Source organism: Arachis hypogaea, chromosome 10, assembly GCF_003086295.3.
Source record: "Arachis hypogaea cultivar Tifrunner chromosome 10, arahy.Tifrunner.gnm2.J5K5, whole genome shotgun sequence".
Taxonomy (NCBI): Eukaryota; Viridiplantae; Streptophyta; class Magnoliopsida; order Fabales; family Fabaceae; genus Arachis; species Arachis hypogaea.
Window position 1 is genome coordinate 87,605,585 of NC_092045.1, and position 19,309 is coordinate 87,624,893.

At 33.8% G+C, this 19,309-nt stretch overlaps 2 protein-coding genes and 1 long non-coding RNA gene across 8 annotated transcripts; 1 reads left to right on the forward strand and 2 right to left on the reverse strand.

The window, feature by feature from the left end:
* Positions 1–1,727: 1,727 nt before the first annotated feature.
* Positions 1,728–8,582, forward strand: LOC112715859 (26S proteasome non-ATPase regulatory subunit 12 homolog A). 2 transcript variants are annotated; one of them, XM_025767678.3, is made up of 12 exons: positions 1,728–2,098; positions 2,306–2,500; positions 2,935–3,042; positions 3,138–3,242; positions 3,326–3,382; positions 3,484–3,680; positions 6,542–6,641; positions 6,725–6,837; positions 6,937–7,087; positions 7,251–7,328; positions 7,841–8,089; positions 8,280–8,582. In XM_025767678.3, the coding sequence occupies exons 1-11, from the start codon at positions 2,090–2,092 to the stop codon at positions 8,057–8,059; spliced, it is 1,332 nt and encodes a 443-aa protein (XP_025623463.1). In that variant the 5' UTR covers positions 1,728–2,089; the 3' UTR covers positions 8,060–8,089; positions 8,280–8,582. The 2 variants fall into 2 exon arrangements, 1 of the variants encoding a protein (XP_025623463.1); XR_011866724.1 differs by having other exon boundaries at positions 1,755–2,098; positions 7,251–7,510.
* A 3,117-nt stretch (positions 8,583–11,699) lies between these two features.
* On the reverse strand, positions 11,700–14,696 carry LOC112718284 (uncharacterized). 3 transcript variants are annotated; one of them, XR_011866326.1, is made up of 4 exons: positions 14,104–14,696; positions 13,958–14,012; positions 13,731–13,869; positions 11,700–11,883 (listed from the first exon to the last, which is right to left on the reverse strand). It is a non-coding gene; the product is annotated as an uncharacterized lncRNA (long non-coding RNA). The 3 variants fall into 3 exon arrangements; XR_011866325.1 differs by having other exon boundaries at positions 13,963–14,012; positions 14,104–14,694; XR_003160740.3 differs by having other exon boundaries at positions 13,958–14,690.
* A 786-nt stretch (positions 14,697–15,482) lies between these two features.
* LOC112715861 (ethylene-responsive transcription factor ABR1) lies at positions 15,483–17,933 on the reverse strand. Of its 3 annotated transcripts, XM_025767681.3 has the most exons (4): positions 17,776–17,931; positions 17,516–17,629; positions 17,019–17,400; positions 15,483–16,384 (listed from the first exon to the last, which is right to left on the reverse strand). In XM_025767681.3, the coding sequence occupies exons 3-4, from the start codon at positions 17,299–17,301 to the stop codon at positions 15,729–15,731; spliced, it is 939 nt and encodes a 312-aa protein (XP_025623466.1). In that variant the 5' UTR covers positions 17,302–17,400; positions 17,516–17,629; positions 17,776–17,931; the 3' UTR covers positions 15,483–15,728. The 3 variants fall into 3 exon arrangements, with proteins under 3 accessions (XP_025623466.1, XP_025623465.1, XP_025623464.1); XM_025767680.3 differs by having other exon boundaries at positions 17,516–17,933; XM_025767679.3 differs by lacking the exons at positions 17,516–17,629; positions 17,776–17,931 and having other exon boundaries at positions 17,019–17,508.
* Positions 17,934–19,309: the final 1,376 nt, after the last annotated feature.

The following is a 19,309-nucleotide window of genomic DNA, read 5'->3' on the forward strand; positions in this document are numbered from 1 at the left end:
TCCAAAAATAATATTTTTTGGACAATTTTACCCTTAAACAAAAATTAAAAAAATGTAACCAAATACAGATTCCTTTTCTCTTCCTTTCTCACTTACAACAATAACCCTTCATCTTCTTCTTCTCATAACAACCCATCTTCTCATATCTTCTTTCTTCTTCATCTTCTTCTTTAGTCTCCACACAAATCTTCAATAACAACAATATCAAGTATTTTTTTTATTTAAAAAAATCAAACAGAATCAACAGTAACAATATATCCAAATTCAAAAATCCATAACAACAACACCACTAACTATTTTTTTAATTCCAAAAAAATCAAACAAAACTAACACAGAATCAACAACAACAACATATTTAGATTCAAAAATCCATCAACAACAACACTACATTCAAATTCAAGACAAAAAATTCAAAAATCCAATCCTTCAAACTCAAGAGAGAACGCAGAAAAGAGAGAAGAGAGAACAGAGAAAAAAGAGAGAACATGAACCCCAGAAGTTCCATATATGAAGAACAAGTCTTCTCTTTTTCATCTCCTTCTTCCCAGAGGTTCCAGATCCACATGCCACATGAACCCCAAACCCTCTCTATCCCAAGAAACCCTCTTCAAGCAGAGAATATGAACACAACCCTCGATCTCTCTCGCTGAACGGTGATCATGAAAGAAAGCATTTGCTAGTCCTCACCGGAACCTCCACCGTAACTCGTGACTCGTGACCGAAGCAACGACGAAGACGACGGACAGCTGCAGCGACTCGTGACTACCTGGCTCATCTTCGCCAGAACCTCTACTCATGACGACAGAAAGCTTCCTCCCCTCCCGTATGTTTCCAGTTCCACTCCGATTTAGTTCTTGCGGACAGATCTGAACCGTTATAACTTCTCCAGATCGAGTCTCCGCTTCGAGTTAAGGCTCCATAAGAGCTCTACACGGCGGTGATTGGCGCCGATGACTCAACACCGACTATTGCTCTGCTTTGTTTCCTTCTTCTTTATTTCCTTTTCTTTTTTCTTCCTTTTTGTTTCTCTCTTCTTTTATTCTGCGTCTTTTGGTTTCTTTTTTTTTTTGTTTCTCTGTTTTCGATGGGAGGGATGAGATGTGGTAGTTTATTTTTTTAATATTTTTTGTTTTTGTTTAAGGGTCAAATTGTCTAAAAAATATTGTTTATGGACAAAAAGATGATTTTATAATGTTTTATAACGTTAGGGATGATTTTAATAATAAAAAAATAAAAAATAAATTTAATTTTCAGCCCAAAACTTAGAGACGAAAAAAGTAATTAATCCTAAATAAACTAAAGATTTTTCATTCATTGTGTAACTAATATGCATACATTGTGCTGTATTTTTTTTGGATTATTTATAAATGCATGAAATAAAATTTATTTTATTTCAGCTAATCCTATTTATTTACTCATTCTAATTACATAATCAAGTTATTTATCTTTAATATCATGCAATAAAATCGTGTAAAATGCACAGAGCATAATTTAATTATAAATTACATGCATGCCTATCTACATGTATATAAACTATTTTATATTTTTTTACAAGAATTATCAGCTAATTATAAAAAAGACGGCTTTGAAATCTTTAAATTTTTTTGTTGTTGCATAAGACGAAATTTAAATTTCTAATGAATGAATAGACTATTTAACCAAATCAAGTTGGTTTTGGAATTTTCAATTTTATTAGAAGGGCATGATGATGAGCAGGGTTCATATTTGACAATTGGACCACTACTATGACATCTGAAACTAATTGGGCCTAAAAGCCCAAAATGGTTTCCATGTTACTCAAAGAAGGGCTTGGCTAACCATCTCTCCCGGGTTCGATACTCACTGGAGGATGGGAATGGAGTTTGCTTGCTTGGGAGGGTCGCCCACTTTGTGTGCCTCTGCAGTACCCGAGGGATTAGTCATTGGGCTTCCGGCCTGATGGATACCCTGGTACACACCAAAAAAAAAAAAGAAGGGCTTGGCTTGTCCCCTCTGGCACGTTTCCTTTTGAGTAGTAGAATCGGTAATCGGCGACGTCGCTCCTGTTGGAAAGCGTTAGCTAATAGATCTCTCAGCTCAGCTGACATCCATGGTCATGGTATGTATACGCCTCTCTCGATTCCTCAACAAACTAAAATTCGAGTAGCTTCAGATCTTATAATGTTATTCTTGCACTGTAAATGCTGTTTAGTTTAGTTTACGTCGATGGAGCTGCCGCGCTGAACTATCGCTATTATTATTATCAATTATTAATAGCAGTGGCGAAATTCCGATATTTGATATTATATGATTGGAATTGGGACAGGGAAACTCGGGGAATTTAGATGCGGCCATAGAGAAGTTGTTGAATGAAGAGAAGCATGGGAGGCTCGCCGGGGACGTTGCCGTCACAAGGAAGGCCGTCACCGATATTCTCCGGCTCTGCCTTGAGGCGCGAGACTGGAAAACTCTCAACGACCAGATTGTTCTCTTGTCCAAACGACGTGGTCAGCTTAAGCAGGTACACCGTACACAGGATCCTCCATTCTTTTTTATTCTTGATTATGTAATTGAAGTCTTTTAAGTTGTTTAGGGATTCAGCTGCTGCTGCTGCCATTTCTTTTATGACGGGTTGCTATATGTAATTAAGGGTATTTTGTGTCTGCATCTATATGTTGTAATATATATTGTGTGGATGAGAATGGAACTTCTGTTCTGAAAATCGATGAGAATCTAGGGCTGGTAGAAAAGAAGGTTAAGGTTTCTATTAAACGCGTCATGTTGGGAAATGTAATTTCATCTGTTATGGTTTGTCTGTGAAGCAAAATGCTGGATTGATATGCCGGAATGCAATTTGGTTGTATTTTAGATAGTATAAAGATAAAGGTTTCTTTTAAGTGGAGCAAGAAACATGATATGCTCTGCCATTGAGAAACCTGTTCTTTTTGTTCACAGGCTGTCACAGTAATGGTCCAGCAGGCAATGCAATATATTGATGAAACACCAGATATTGAAACACGTATAGAACTCATCAAAACCTTGAACAGTGTATCTGCAGGGAAGGTGAGCTTGTGATGTTTTCACAGTTTTCCTTCTTATTAACTTCTGTTGTTGTCTGCTGAGTGATATGTACATATGACATTTGTATCATTTATTAGATATATGTTGAGATTGAGAGAGCTCGATTGGTCAAAAAACTTGCCAAGATTAAGGAGGAACAAGGGCTTATAGCTGAAGCTGCTGATTTGATGCAAGAAATTGCGGTTGGTGTGGATGCTGAATGTTGTGATGGTTTTGATTATGCAATTAGTAGTCAGTTGACTCATGTAATGGTCCTTCATAACAGGTGGAAACTTTTGGTGCCATGGCAAAAACTGAGAAAATTGCTTTCATTCTTGAACAAGTATGAGACATCATTCTCTTTCCTTTAGTGATGACATCTGCCATAATTTGATGTTGCATTTTAGCTGTGGAATAAGGATTTTCTTGCATTAAATATTGCAGGTTCGTTTGTGCCTAGACCGTCAAGATTATGTTCGTGCACAAATACTTTCAAGAAAAATTAGTACGAGAGTATTTGATGCTGATGCTTCAAAGGAAAAGAAAAAACCTAAAGAAGGTGATAGTGTTGTTGAAGAAGCTCCTGCTGATATACCATCTCTGCCAGAGTTGAAGCGGATGTATTACGAATTAATGATTCGGTAAATTAATCAATACTTTCCGTTATGTTGCTTATTGTTCAGTCTAAATAGAAATTTATTACTGGGCGATGTTTTGAATCTTGATGTGGTTTTGATAGGATCAGGTAGTAACAGAATCGGTAGGCTTTATTGATAAACTAGGGATTGCAAATCACAATCCCTTATTGGAACACACTGTTGGAACTACCAACTATGGAGGGAGTTCTTCCTCTCCTATTCTAACTGATCTAACAGAATTACCAAAACTAAAACTAACTAATCAACTAGTATTTATAGGCAGCAGCTAGGACTAAAACTATTTCCCTAGACTATTTCCCTTATGCCTGCTAGTGCATCTCAAAGGGAACAAACAGAGAGCCAATTAACAGCAATTAGGAACTAAAACCAGCAAGTAGACTACTTACCTCTCCTCTTGTAAACTAAACCAAACTTGTTTCTATCAGGTTTAGTAACAAATATTGTTGCTGACCCTTATGACTCTACCGTCTCTTTCCATATTTTTTTATTTACAGTTATATATTTAACATTGCATAGATATTCGAAGTGCTCTGCTGTATTTTTTCTGGAGGGATGGGGGAGGGTGCTTTAACATTTGAGAGTGTGTTTATTAGTTTAGGTTTTGGAGGGGAAGGGACTGTTCTAAACTGTCCCTTCCTTTCATAAACTCAAATTCACAAGCACATCCAATATATATGCTTTTGTTTCTTGCATTATGAGGCATAATGTGAAGAGAGATCCAACCAATCCCCCTCCTCAGCGTCAGGTTCCGTAATCAGCAATTTGAATTCCTTTTCTTGCACACATGCTTTGCTGAGTATGGTTTATCGCAGAAAAAGCATTTGCCTCGTGCATGTTTAGCTTTGTACTCCTCATTGCTAAGGTGCCGCACTGCCTGTTGTTTTGGAGGCTCCACCCCTGACTCCGGACCCTTGCTTGCCGAACCCGTCGACGCCGCTGCGAGTATTGGCTTGTTATTAATGAAGTTCTGTGTCATAGGCGTATCCACAACGCAGACAGGGGCAGTCCACAGCACCATGTTACTTTCTCCACCTTTTGCGCCAATTCCATCAATTCATCCACAGTCTAGAACAAGAACAGCCTGCATTCTTCACTCACCTCAAGCCTCAACCCATTCAAGAACAAATCCATCAACAACTCTGGAGCTAGACCCTGCAGACGCAGAGGATGCGCGTGCAGCACAAACTGATCAACGTAGTCTCGCACGGTGCCTGTTTGTCTCAGCCTCAACAGCGATTGATAGGAACTTTGCAACCGCTCAGGTTGGAAGTGACACAGTAACACCATCCGGAGGGACTGCCCCTACAGTGTCGGTGCGGTTGCCTCCCACCACCAGAACCATGTGAAGTGCGGCCTTCCATGGCGAACGATGACACTGCGAGCCACTCCTCCTCCGGCACCTCTGAGCAAGAAAAACTGCTCCATACGCTCGATACATGACATGGCATCCTCGCCACGAAAAATTGGGAGCTCGAGTTTCCTCCACTGCTCCGTCGTGCTTCTACTCCCCTACGAGCCACCGGTGGCCTGGTGCGACGCCAAAGAACTCCACTGGTGACGGACTGGAGCACTCTGCTCCATGGAATCCACGCGCACGTCAATCCACTGCAACATCTCCTGCAGCATGCGACACAAACCCTCAAAGCGATCAAATTGCGATTCTGTTGCATCCATTCTCCCTTCCGTTTTCCGCGATCGTGGTTGCACCGTTCACCACAAGCTTCCAGGATCTGTGGACTTCTGATACCGGTTGCTAGGATCAGGTAGTAACAAAATTGGTAGGCTTTATTGATGAACTAGGGATTGCAAATCACAATCCCTTATTGGAAGTCACTGTTGGAACTACCAACTACGTCTCCTATTCTAACTGATCTAACAGAATTTTGACCGAAACTAAAACTAACTGATCAACTAGTATTTATAGGCAGCAGCTAGGATTAAGACTATTGCCCTTATGCCTGTTAGTGCAGCTCAAAGGGAACAAACAGATAGCCAGTTAACAGTAATTAGGAACTAAAACAACTAAAACCAGCTGATAGACTATTTGCCTCTCCTCTTGTAAACTAAACCAAACCTGTTTCTATCAGGTTTAGTAACAAATATTGTTGCTGACCTTTATGACTCTATCGTCTCTTTCCATTTTGTTTGATTTACAGATGTATTTAACATCACATAGATATTCAAAGTGCTCTGCTGTATTTTTTTCAGAGGGATGGGGGAGGGTGCTTTAACATTTGAGAGTGTGTTTATTAGTTTAGGTTTTGGAAGGGAAGGGACTGTTCTAACCTGTCCCTTCCTTTCATAAACTCAATTCACAAGTACATCCAGGATATATCCTTTTGTTCTGGCATTATGAGGCATAATGTGAAGGAGGGATACAACTCCACCCCAATAAATAAACAGGCGTCGCTAATGACTTTCTGTTTATATAAAAGTACTTACCTGCGTGTGTTCTTTCACTTTTTGTCTCTAGCTCTTGTTTCTTAAGGTTTACTTCAGTAAGAAGTGAGAACTTGATCTAAATGATTCTTATTTGAGAAACATAGTCTAGAAGGGAAGGAATCTGTTGGAGCATTGAATGGTAGTTCTTTTTTATTTTCTATCATTTTGAGGGATGAAATTAGATGTAAAGGACTTCATTTCCCCTGGGATGCTTTTAGGCTTTCAAGGCACGAATTTGATATGTAATAATCACTTGTTTTCCTTCCAGCTAGCCAAGTTTGTGTCTATATGATGCTTATGGTCACTTATTTTCTTTCCAACTAATAGCTTTTTAAATGGCAATGGCTATGTTCTGATCATAAAAGCTTGTTGTCTTATGGTTGTTTTTGTTACCCTTGAAGGTATTATTCCCACAAAAATGATTATCTTGAAATTTGTCGTTGCTACAAGGCAATATACGAAATTCCATCTGTCAAAGAAAATCCTGCCGAGTGGATTCCAGTAGGCCTTCCTTTCTTTCTCTTCATCTGCTTTATATGTTATTGTTTTGTGACTGCTTTCTAAATAATTCCTTATACACGTAGATCCTGAGGAAAATATGTTGGCACTTGGTTCTAGCACCACATGATCCAATGCAATCAAGTCTTCTCAATTCCACCTTGGAGGATAAGAATCTGTCTGAGATTCCAAACTTTAAGTATGTCTTCCTTATTTTGTTCTTCCATGCTATCCTGCTACAGGTTTCTGTTTATCATTTCCTTGTAATCGAGTGCTTATCTTTTATGGTATGCCATAGATTACTGTTGAAACAGTTGGTCACCATGGAGGTTATTCAATGGACAAGCCTTTGGGATGCATACAAGAATGAGTTTGAAAATGAAAAGAATCTTGGAAAGTCTTTGGGTGAAAAAGCAGCAGAAGATCTGAAGGAAAGAATAATTGAACATGTAATTATCTCTAATTTTACATTTCCTTTTGCCAAGGGTCACCCTTCCCATATGGTTGGGAATTTGGGATGTATTTTGGGTATGTGTTGTTTTCACACTTCATCATGTAGGATGCGAGCATTAACGAGGATATTTCTTTTTTCTTTTTTTGGTTATTATTCAGAATATTATTGTCGTATCAAAGTACTATGCAAGGATTACTTTGAAGAGACTTGCAGAGCTTTTGTGTCTCAGTGTTCAGGTTTGTAATGCTTGTTCTTATTATATATTAGAAGTTTGTTGTGCTAGATAATTGCTTTACTTCTGTTTGGGCTTACATATTGGTATTTACTGCGGTATAGTGTTTCAGACAAGAAGTATCCAAGTTCTTGTACACTGGCTGTTAGGGAGAAAGAGGGGATGGGGAGACGGGAGACAACTGAGGTTGTTTATTATTATTATTGGTAGAAACTCATATGCAGATGTTTTCATATGAAGTTGATAATTGAGAATTATTAGATGACAATTTAGTCAAACATGTCAAAATCATCCGACGGTTCTCAATTATCAATTTCACGTGAAGACAATTGCACGTAAGTTTTACCATTATTATCATTATTGAGCAGAGGTTGTTTGGCCTATGTTATTATGCTACTTTAGTTCATTGGCCACATAATGCTGGTTATTTTCTAGTTTCTTAATGAGATACAGGCAAATTGTTGCAAATGTTTTTTAAATATAAAGATCCTAACCGATTCTGCCTGCTGAATTCAGGAAGCTGAAAAGCATCTGTCAGACATGGTTGTGTCCAAGGCACTGGTTGCAAAGATTGATAGGCCCACCGGAATAGTTTGTTTCCAGACTGCTAAGGATAGCAATGACATTCTCAACTCATGGGCAGCAAACTTAGAGAAATTGCTTGATCTTGTGGAGAAAAGTTGTCATCAGATACACAAAGAAACTATGATTCATAAAGCTGCTTTGAAGGCTTAAGGACGCCCATATCACCAATTAAAGTTGCAGGTACAACTCTGTCCTCCTCCTCTAACTCCATATTTACTTGGTTTGTGCTTTTGAGGTGGGGTTATAGAGGGGGAAGGTAGGGAAAAAGCGGGCTTAAAGAGTAAATTGATTCTATTTTGTTCCTCATTCCTACTAGCCCCTTCCCGTCTTGATCACAAATTCACAATGTTCGTGTCTTGGTAAATTGCAGGTTGAACCCCATTATAGATGTGACTTTGACTTGAGGTGCCTTACATGTTCTTTTGAATTGTGACTGATTACATTGGTGAGGATTTTGCATTAAGCGGTATGCCTCTTTTGTTTTTTTATTTCCTTTTGTATTCGTCATTCATGTAATCAGGGTAGAGCTGGATATATTCTTCTCTTACTGTTGTACACTACTCGTACATACCTTAACCGCTGACTTGTGACAGGATTCTCAAACCGGATTAGTTTGTAGCATTGGGCAGAAATTGAGCCCTGTTCATTTATAATTATCTATTTAATTTTCTCATTCTCAGTCCGCTCACTCCGAGTATCTTGCTATTTTTTCTTTATTGTATCGTTTGATTCGTACAAATATATTAATGCTTTCTGTAAAAAAAATTCAAATAAGTTAGCGAGAAAGAGTTAAAATTATGACCCCACAATTAATTATAGTGAACGGAGAAATTGTTTCATTGAAATATTCTATTAACACTTTAGTCAAGAATTGTTTCGTAGAACTCTTCTATTGTTTAATACTTGTTTGAAAGGCTCTCAATTACTTGCACAAGAATATGATTACTTCGGTGTTCAACACTTCACCAAGCTCTTTTGCGTGCAAACATGTTGGATCCTAAGAGGTCGTATAAAGGTCAAAAAGAACACTTCAAAGCAAATAATGGCTTCATATTACTTTGCTCATACGCAAGGAAGAAATATACTGAAAGGCACCTCAAGCATTGTTCTCTAATTAATAGTAATTGATTAACTGGGCGAATCTTCCCTTGTCTTGCAATGTTGCATGGAATCCGAATAATAATCAACATCTACATCTACCCTAGAACTAATTTCTATTGGAATAAGTTGATTTCTTAGATTCTTTGTTAAATTTTGGTCAAAATCAATCTTATTTGAATATGAACTATCTTGATTTATATTCTTAAATGCCAAGTTCAGTAAAATAAAGATCAACAAAAATAAAGTTCGTCATTGTACCACACCAAATAAACGGGAGTTTACTTCGGGACCATTTGAGTCATCTATTTTTCAGATATGAATGAAAGATTCTAATATTCTATGCTTGACAAGACGCGAATTCAAATAAAACCAAAACCACATGCGCAATTGAAATAATATTCATGAACGGAATTAAAAGATTGAATTTCAATTTGTGAACTTGATAAAGTCTGGGCGTAATATTCATAGGCAGAACTATTAAACTCTTTAAGAACACGATTCAATAGAAGTCCTTTCAAATTGAGAATAAAAGAAAGAATAATATTATATTATACATCTTTCTTATAAATCTTTCATTTTTATATTATATATAATTAATAAAAAATAGAAAAAATAAAAAATTTATTTTTTATATACCATGAGTATACAATAAATGTGTAAAAAGAATAGCACAAAATAACAGTAAACTTAGTGTTGATTTATTTATTACGAATGAACAAAAAATAACAAATAAAAAACTAAATTAACATATTAAATACTTGAAAAGAGATTATAGAGAATCAAGATTTATTTACATTTAAACAAATCACATAATTCTTTATGTTTTGTAGAAATATTAGATAATTAAACTTTTTTTTTGAACCAAGGCCAACCAAATTAAATTTACATATGTTTTTTTTTCTTTTTCTCCACTTTTATTATCATTATCGTAATCATCATCATCTCCTTGTTTTTACCATCTCTTCTTTTTCTTCTTTTTTATTTTTCTTTTTTTCTTCTTTTTCATTTAATTTTTTTTTATTTTTTTTTATTATCATCATCTTCTTATTTTAATATTATACAATTAATTTAACGATAACAAAAGCACATCGTTTAGTTAGTCATAAATAACATAAGAATTTTTGGTGAATGACACAATTTTTTAAAAACTATAAGTTCAGAACCTTGACTTACTCAACCAATAAAACATATTTAAATGTGTTTTAGATTCAAAAGACATATCAAATTATTACAAATAACATAGAAACAGTTAAATCTCTTATATATTTATTCAATATCACACAATCAATTCAATAATAACAAAATACATCATTTAATTGAAAATAACATGAAATTTTTTTATAAATGACACAAAAAATGTTTAAAAAACCACAAGTTCAAAACATTAATTTACTCAACCAACAAAATACTTTTAAATATAGACAAGAAATATATTAATTTGTTGCACATGATACAGGAATGGTTAAATTTCTTATAAGTTTAATACCACTCAATAAGTTCAATGATAGAAATACACAACATTGTTTATTTAAAATGATACAGAAATTTTTGAGAAATGATACAAGAAGTTTTCAAGGAATCACACGAGTTAAGAAATTTTTTGATAACTTTTAATTAGTTAAAAAATTTTATGTGTCGTGATTGAGAAATTTCGATGTCAAAATTAAAAAAATTTTTATGATGGTTAAAAAGTGTCAAAATTAAGAAACTTTCTCTGTTATGATTAAAATGTTTTCGGTGCTATTTTTTTAATAAGTTTTACTCAATTCAAAATTTCTTTTATTCGACTTCATCGTCTTCTTATTTCACCTTCTCATAATTCTTCTTATTTCAACTTTTTAACAAAAATTTGTGTCACGATCAAAAAATTATTATGTCAAAATTAAAAAACATTTTGTGTCATAATTAACAAAGTTTAGTACTATTATTTTTTATAAATACTGCACAATTCAAAACATTTATCCTCTTCTTTTTTTTTCTTGTTTTATCTTTTCGTAATTTTCTTTTATTTCACGCTCTTAAAAAAATAAAAATTAAAAATTAAACAAAAAAACTACAATAACACTATATAGAAGAGGAAGAGAAAAAATAACAAAAAATACAACAGCAGCTACAATAAAATAAAAAAAAACATGCGAAAAGAAAAAAATCGTGAAGAAAAAAAGTGTATAATTTATACACACATTATATGAGTAATTTTTGTTAAATTTAAATCAATTTAATTAAATTTAATTGTTAAAAACTCTTAAATATTAACGAAATGGTATAGTTTATAGGTTTTCATAGTAAATTTATATATATGCACATAAATTTTGTAACACCCTACCACACAAAGCATTACACCTAGGATATAACACAGAGGTGGTGAGGCGCTATGACATCTAAAATAAATTGTGTACATATAATAGCAGAAGGATTATAATATGCTAAGAATCTTGAAGAATGGAGGGAATAAAAATCGCGAAATAAAAGCGTAACGCTCTGGAAACGGAATAACTTGCGTGTGAAGAAAACCATAACCATCAAACATAAAATAAAAAAAGTAGGAATAGAGAGCCAAAGATACAAAATGACAAGCTCCTAACTCAGCCGCAAAGTCAAGGCTGGCCGGAGATTATTTACATATATATATATATATATATATATATATATATATATATATATATATATATATATATATATATATATATATATATCCAAAATCCAAATATACATAAACAAAATCCTGCCTCTCCAAAAACCTCTAAGAGGATCAAAATAACATGTTATGCGGAGAGAAAGCTAAGTACATATATATAAATTACTGTACAACAAAATAACCCAGTAACCACTTCGCTTCAGGAGCCCAGATGCCTAACGAGGTGCCTCTCAACCTGCATCAGAAAAATAACAAAATAGTATGAAATGAGAACCGGAGGTTCTCAGTATGGTAAAGGTGCCACACACATAATATATAACGCCATGAAAATGCCAGAGGCAATCCTAGAATGCCAACACTCAGATTATAGAGCTTAAAGTATTAAACAGGAGCCAGAAAAGGTGGTTTTCTATGAATATTTAAACCTAACTTAACCTTAAATCTGAGTCCCATACTGCCATTCCTCCATACCTCCAACTCCATCATGCATTTTCACAGACAAATAGATAGATAAAGGCAAGCACAAGAAGGTTACAATTACTGCAGGTAACAAATACACATTTAACATGGCAAGTACATATAGGCACACCCAATTAAAACACAAGAAAGTAGTTCAAATAATATGCATATGATGCATGCCTGTCCTATGGCTAATGAGACTCATCTATCGATTATCCAGCCAATCTGACAAGTCTGAACTGTACTTAGACTGTCCCCAGACGTGCATCCCCAAGAGTCTATGCATAGCTTTATCTCAAATAATCAATATTACTCAATGGGGGTAACATTCCCGGGAATTTATATAGTGCCCGGTCACATTTACGTCATAGGGTCAACAGAGTATTGAGTTTTTAACCTGGTACATGTGGTGGCAAGCCACGACACTTTACCCAAAGAATCTCGTATCTCAGATCATTAAATCATTCAAGCCAAACTTCATACATAATCTTTCATCAGAACATCCAATCAAGTATCATATATGCCTCATCCATAACATCTCACAATCAAATCATCACTTTTCAACTTTACTTTACCTCCAAGTTATCCTCATTTCCTAGCTTCACCTGATTACCAAGTTTAACACTAATATTCATGACTAAAGGAATGAAAATAGAGGTTTAGAGGCTTGAAATTTAGTTTAAAATATTAAAAATCATGTTTGCTGAAATAGAAATCACACGTACACGTGACTCACATGTGCACGTGGAAATGTAAAACTGTAGCTCGTGCGCGTGTCTTTTTGTCATGCGTACGCGTAGGTGTAAACTTCATGTCACGTGTGCGCGTTGGTCATGCGTATGCGTGAACAGGCTTGTTTACTCCTTACGTGCACGCATGGAACTCGTCGCGTACGCATCGCCAAAAATCCACTTCACGCGTACGCGTGGGTGACGCGTACGCGTGGGTGACGCGTACGCGTGGGTGTACGTCTTTTAAAAAAATAAGGCAGATGCAGTAGTGATGCAACAGTAACTGAATTGAGAAAACAAAGCTGCAGAATTTGGTTTAAAACACAGTTTATAAACTCAAACTTTCAAAGGGTATATCTCGGTCATTTTAAATCATTTTTCTTCCGTTCTTCGAACGACATAAACTTCACAAATCGAATTTTCATTTAAAACAAGTTGAAGTCAATTTGAGGTTCCGGAAGCCAAGTTATATCCTGCCAAAGTTCAGCCCAAAACCAAAAGTTGATAAACAATTGAAAACCTCATTTTCGTTCCATTCCATTCTTCTCCAATTCTAACAATATCAACTCAAATACCAACATTAATACTCAATAAATTCTACATCATTTCATCAATCTCCATTCCATAATATTACACAATTCCCAGCAACAACACTCAACCAAATATATTCATTAACAACAACATTCAACATATTCAATCATAGTTCTTTCCAAATCAACATAAAAACCACCATCCATAATCAATCACTAATTATCCACAAACACAACCAAGTATATTTTACGACAAATTACTAAACATTAAACATACACCTGCAGTCCAACTTATCTTATGGTCATCTAGCCTAAGTTTTCACAGAACATTATATATTAAATGTAAGAAACCTAAACCATACCTTGGCCGATTCTCATGTAGCGACCAAATCAATTCTCTCTCACAACAAACACAGCTCCGAACCCAACAAAATACTAATCCCAGCCTCCACCAAAAATTCCAACGTCCACAATTTCAAGCTCCAATAATTTATTCACAACCTAATACAAATTCATAACACATATATATCCAATTTAATACTCAAAACTCAAATTCAATGAAATTAAAATAAAATTATCATATCATCACCTTACCCAAGCTTCACATAAGCAAGAATGAACATTTTTCTCAAGCTAATTCCATCCTAAAAGATCAGAAATCAAAGAAATTCAACCTTCCCATTGAAAATGAGAAAACTGGGGGAAAAGAGGGTTGAGAGTGATTAAACAAGTTACCAATAGAATTGTTCTGGTAGAAATGTAGAGCTCGACCCAATGAACGCGTGGTCGCAAACGGTGCGGCGATTGGATTTCGGACGGAGAAGTTACGGTGAATTGAATTTTGCCGAGGGTTTTCGGCGTTCCTTTCTCTCCTGTGTGCTTCACGTTGCTGTAGCCAAAATCGAGAAGAAAAGGAACGTGGGCTCATTTAAAGGCTGGCCCGGTTGGGCCCACGGTCGGATTTGGGTCCGATTCAACCAGTTCGGCCTGTTCGTTCCAATCTTGGATCGCTTTTTCGAAATTAGTGTCGAAATTCTCGTTTTGATGAACTCTATCCTAATTTAATATAATATTCGTATTTCTAATTTTTCTTATTAAAAACTAATTTATTGACTAATTATCTACTAATTTAACGGGGTTTACAAATTTGCCATAATTTATACCCATATTATATTTAGTTTTATACACAAATTACCAGAAAATACATCCATATAAACCATTATATTTATACTCTTTTTACAAGCTCACTATTAATTATATTAATCTAATTTTAATATACTATAAATATAATAGTAAAAATAACAAATTTTTACATTAATTGTTTGAATAACCAGTTAAAAAAATAAATGTAATTAAATAATTATTTAAAATAATTTATGGCAAAATTAAATTCTAATTATATATATTAAACCTCAAAATAAATTGTCTCAAAACTTCTTGAACCTTAAACCAAATTGTATCTTATTCACAATTAACCAAATTAAATCCTTAAAAAATAATAGTCAAACAAATAAAGAACACAATCTTAGTCGGAACTAATTTAAATATGTTTATAAATAATTTTTAAAATTAAATTTATAATTTTTAAAAAATTCTTTAAATGTTTATGAAGAAGTTAAAAAAATTTTTAAATAAAAAATTTTGAGTAAAGTACTAAATATGTACTCTACGTTTGGGCATAATCATGTTTTGATTCTTAAGATTTAAAATGACATATTTGAATCTAAAAAGGTTTTATTTAGTTTTAGTGTAGTTTTACTAAGAGGTCAAAGTTAAATAATCAATGGAATGTCCTACATAATAGGAATACAAGAACAAGGTCGATCATTTTCAAAATAAGTACAAGCTCCAAAGGCACAAAATCAACTGTGCTATATTAATACATTTATTTATCATTTTTCTTAGTTCTATAGAAAATATTTAATTTAAATGGTAAGAAATTGATGCACTCACAGTTAATTTTTGTGCCTCTATAATTTGTACTTATTTTCTAAATTATCGACGTTATACTTGTATTACTGTCATATAAAATACTCCATTAATTATTTAATGTTGACCTACATTAAAACTAAATGAAACTCATTAGAATTCAAATAAGATACCTTAAATTAATCTATCACGAAGTTAAGTGGTTTCATTTCATATGATTGCCAAAAACTAGAAACTCAAGTACGCATTTATTCACGCAAAATTAATAGTTAATAATTCTCATCCCTCAACCTCACTTTTCAGCTTGCCAAAACAATAGATTGGGACAAGAATTATGAGCCAGTAAACATTTCCTACGGCACAAAATAATAAGGGAAATCTAAAAAAAAAGAGAAACGTTCATATATCTTAATCGGCAACGGTGGAAAAACCTATCCCGACGAAGAAGAGCTGTTACCGGAAGCCGATGACCACGCCGCCGGCAACTGCTTAGTGGAACCGAACGCAGAAGAGGAAGACAAGAACGGCGGCGAAGCTTGCGTTGAAGACAGAGAAGAATGACGAAGATGAGAAGCCACACTTGAAGCCATAACCGTCATAGTGGAATCCATGGTGGGAAAATTCCCATACAAACCCGCGGAAGAAGAAGAAGAAAAAGAAAAACCATGCAAAGTAGTGCTAATAAGAGGCTCACTGTGAACAATGGCTTCGGTGGAAGTTGGAATGGCCACGAGCGAAGAAGCAGTGATTTGCGGTGGCGCGTGGCGGAGGAGCGTGACATTTTCGGGGAAGTTGAGTTTGGCCTTGTTGCCCCGGAAACGGAGGGCGGCTTGGTCGTAGGCTCTGGCCGCGGCCTCGGCAGTGTCAAAGGTGCCTAACCAGACTCTGGCGGCTTTGAATGGGTCTCTGATCTCGGCTGCCCACTTGCCCCATGGCCTCTGCCTCACGCCTCTGTATTTCCTTCTTGGCTCTTCCTCTCTCACATTCTCTTCTCTTGCTCTGTATTCATAGACTGTCCTTCCCCTGTTTTCTCCTTCCACCTCTCCACTCCCACTTCCACTTTCTCTTGAACATTCTCTATTCATTGCTGCATAATATACACAATTCAATATTAGGAAGAGTTTGTCTTGTGTTACCACTTCATTTTAGAATTGTAAACTATAATGTCAATAATATTTTTTTGTTAAAAATTTTTTTCTTTTATTGTAAAGTAACTAATTTTGTAACCTTAAAAACCATATGACTAATATGATCTTATAAAGTAAAATAGATCGACAGTTATCTTCGTATAAAATTAATAATCAAAATTATTAAATAATTTAATTAATTATTATTTATTTTTTTTAATTATCAATTTATATAAAAATAATTTATATTTAAATTAAACTCAATATTTGATATTAAAAGTTTATCCTTAAAAAGTTAATTTTGTATACATGTTAAATAGTTAAGTTAATATTTATTTAAGGCATGTTAAATGAAATGTCTATAAATAAGAATATAAGATATCAAATTAAATGTAAAATTAATATTTAATCTATTTTTTGTGTTGATTTTGGTCCTTAACAGTAATGTCAAAGGAGATTAAATTTAATTACTTGATACTAGTATTCTGTACTCCCTAAAAAAAATCGAATTGTTCACTATTGATCTAAAAAAATAGTTATTATTGTATTTAATCTATGATTTAGAGGGAAAAAATTTAGATATGAGGTGCTTACTTGTATGAATAGTAGTAGGGGATGAAGAAGTTACACCATGTGATGAAGAGAAGTGGTCAACAAAGGATATATCATCTTGCTGCCTAGTTCTCTTGATAGAAGAAGAGCCGCTTCCAACAACATAATTAGAAAATGTTGAAGAACCATAAGCCATGTTACTTGTTGGAAGTGAATAATCGTCACCTGCACTGGTTGGAACTTCACCAGAGACAACATGGGTCAAAGCCGAAACCATGGCAGACATCTCCTCCTCCCTATTCAAACCTGGGAATATCATATGCATTGATGATGACAACGTAGAATTGTTGTTGTTTATCCTCTCATCAACTTCCAATTCCCTCTTCTCAACAACCTTGTTTCCTTTCTCTTGAGGATTCGCCACCTTTGCAATACACATTCAATGCAATCCAATAATAATAATAGCTTAATTAGCTTGTTCTATAATAGTAAGCAACTAAATAAATACATGCCTTCTCTAAGTATCAAATTTCAACAACCTTATGAAATTGTCTTCCTTATATATATATGCAAGAGAATGATGGAAAGGTTCAAATTGGTTTCACAGCCGCCATTGAAGAGTCAGTCGGTGTTAATTAAGAGTATGAGAACTTCTACAAGAAGTAATTTCAAATGAGATAAATTCAATATTTAAATAAATATACAAAAAGCAAAAATTCCTTTTTATCCTCCAATTTTATCTTAATTATTAATATTCCCTATACGTGATGGGGCAATTGGCCTAGTGTGAACACAGAACCTTGCCGGCGCAAGCCTCCATATATGGTTTGTGTTGTGTGTGGAGAGAACCATATTGCCGGTGGGCTAGTCGGTGGTGCCAGAGAAATGGAGAAGCAAGTTGGAACCGACATCAATACCAAATTAAATAATATAACAATGCACATTGGAACATGTTTTTATTGTAATATCTATGCTAAAATAACTAAATGTTTCTATTTATATACGTACACAATACAGGTCCTTTCTCTTTTGGCTTTGGCCAATGGCCAAGTTTATTTGATAGGTGGTTTGTACTAGCAGGAATCAATTACTTTGATTAACCCTATTAAATTGTCTCTCTTTCTTTATTTGGTTTTGACGTGGACATCTTGAATTGGTAGATTCTATCTTAATAATCCAACATTAATAAATTAAACCCAATTTCGATAATATATATAATAAATTAAAATAATATTTTTATATTTTAGTCGCATCTTTGTAGCAGGACGTTTTAGAAAGCGTTATTATAAAAATATTATTTTAATTTTACCAATATTTTTTGAAATATCATAATAATCATAACAATTATAATATAAATATATTAAAATAATCTTATATATTATTTAATTTATTTTTAATATATATTTTATATTTTTATATATTTTTTATTTAAATAATTAATTTAATATACACTTATAATAGAGATCAGTGACATAGGTAGAAAATAAGAAAAATCATATTGAGAATAAGGTTACCATGAAATTCTGTAAAATTTGGTAATTGAAGAAAATGAAGCCGGTAATTAAATTTGAGCATGTCACGTCCCAATCATAATAAAGGGAATATTTGGGATGATCCCACTTGGCATTTGGTGTTGCCGATTTAGTTAGCCATGAACAATTTCGCCACCCCATTTTAAGGTTCTTATTCTCATATATAGGATAGTTATCGCAACCAAATCAATAATCAATCTCATATCAACCGATAAATTAATACTCAAATTGATTGAATCGATAATAATTAAATAAAAATATAAAATTATAATAAACTATAAATTTACATAATAAAAATAAATAATACTTTTATAATTTAATATAATTACCGTATGATAAATTTATAATACAATAATATTAATAAAAAAGTAATTAAATTATATATAAATTATACTTTAAATCATGTATTCGTATAATTATAAAAAATAAAATAATATTATATCTTTGGTTATTATAATTTTTTATTTAAAATAATTATCATTCAATCTTTTTTATAAAATCATTTTAATTGGATATATTCATTAAAATATACTATTAATATGACATATATCAAATTGAAAAATAAATATGGTTAATATAATTAAAAGCACAAAATGTATTCAAGACAAATGTGGTTCAACAGAAAAGAGAGTAAAAATCTTTAAATTATCTTTAGTTTAAACCTCAACTCACTCAATTCTTTTGAATTTATTCAAAAGGCAAATTTGGATATACCCCATGGATGCTCACGCAGTGAATGCAGCGTATATTTGTTCGGTTAGTTAGCCTAAATCGTACCAATTCATAAAAATCGTTTAGTTT

Excerpts from the sequence above, each read along its gene's own strand:
- LOC112715859 (XM_025767678.3), top strand. Across the intron at positions 2,501-2,934 it reads GACGTGGTCAGCTTAAGCAG|GCTGTCACAGTAATGGTCCA; the intron begins GTACACCGTACA and ends TTTTGTTCACAG. Across the intron at positions 6,838-6,936 it reads TCTGAGATTCCAAACTTTAA|ATTACTGTTGAAACAGTTGG; the intron begins GTATGTCTTCCT and ends GGTATGCCATAG.
- LOC112715861 (XM_025767679.3), bottom strand. The coding sequence starts at position 17,415 with ATGTGTATTGCAAAGGTGGCGAATCCTCAAGAGAAAGGAAACAAGGTT. Across the intron at positions 16,385-17,018 it reads CCCTACTACTATTCATACAA|CAATGAATAGAGAATGTTCA; the intron begins GTAAGCACCTCA and ends TATATTATGCAG.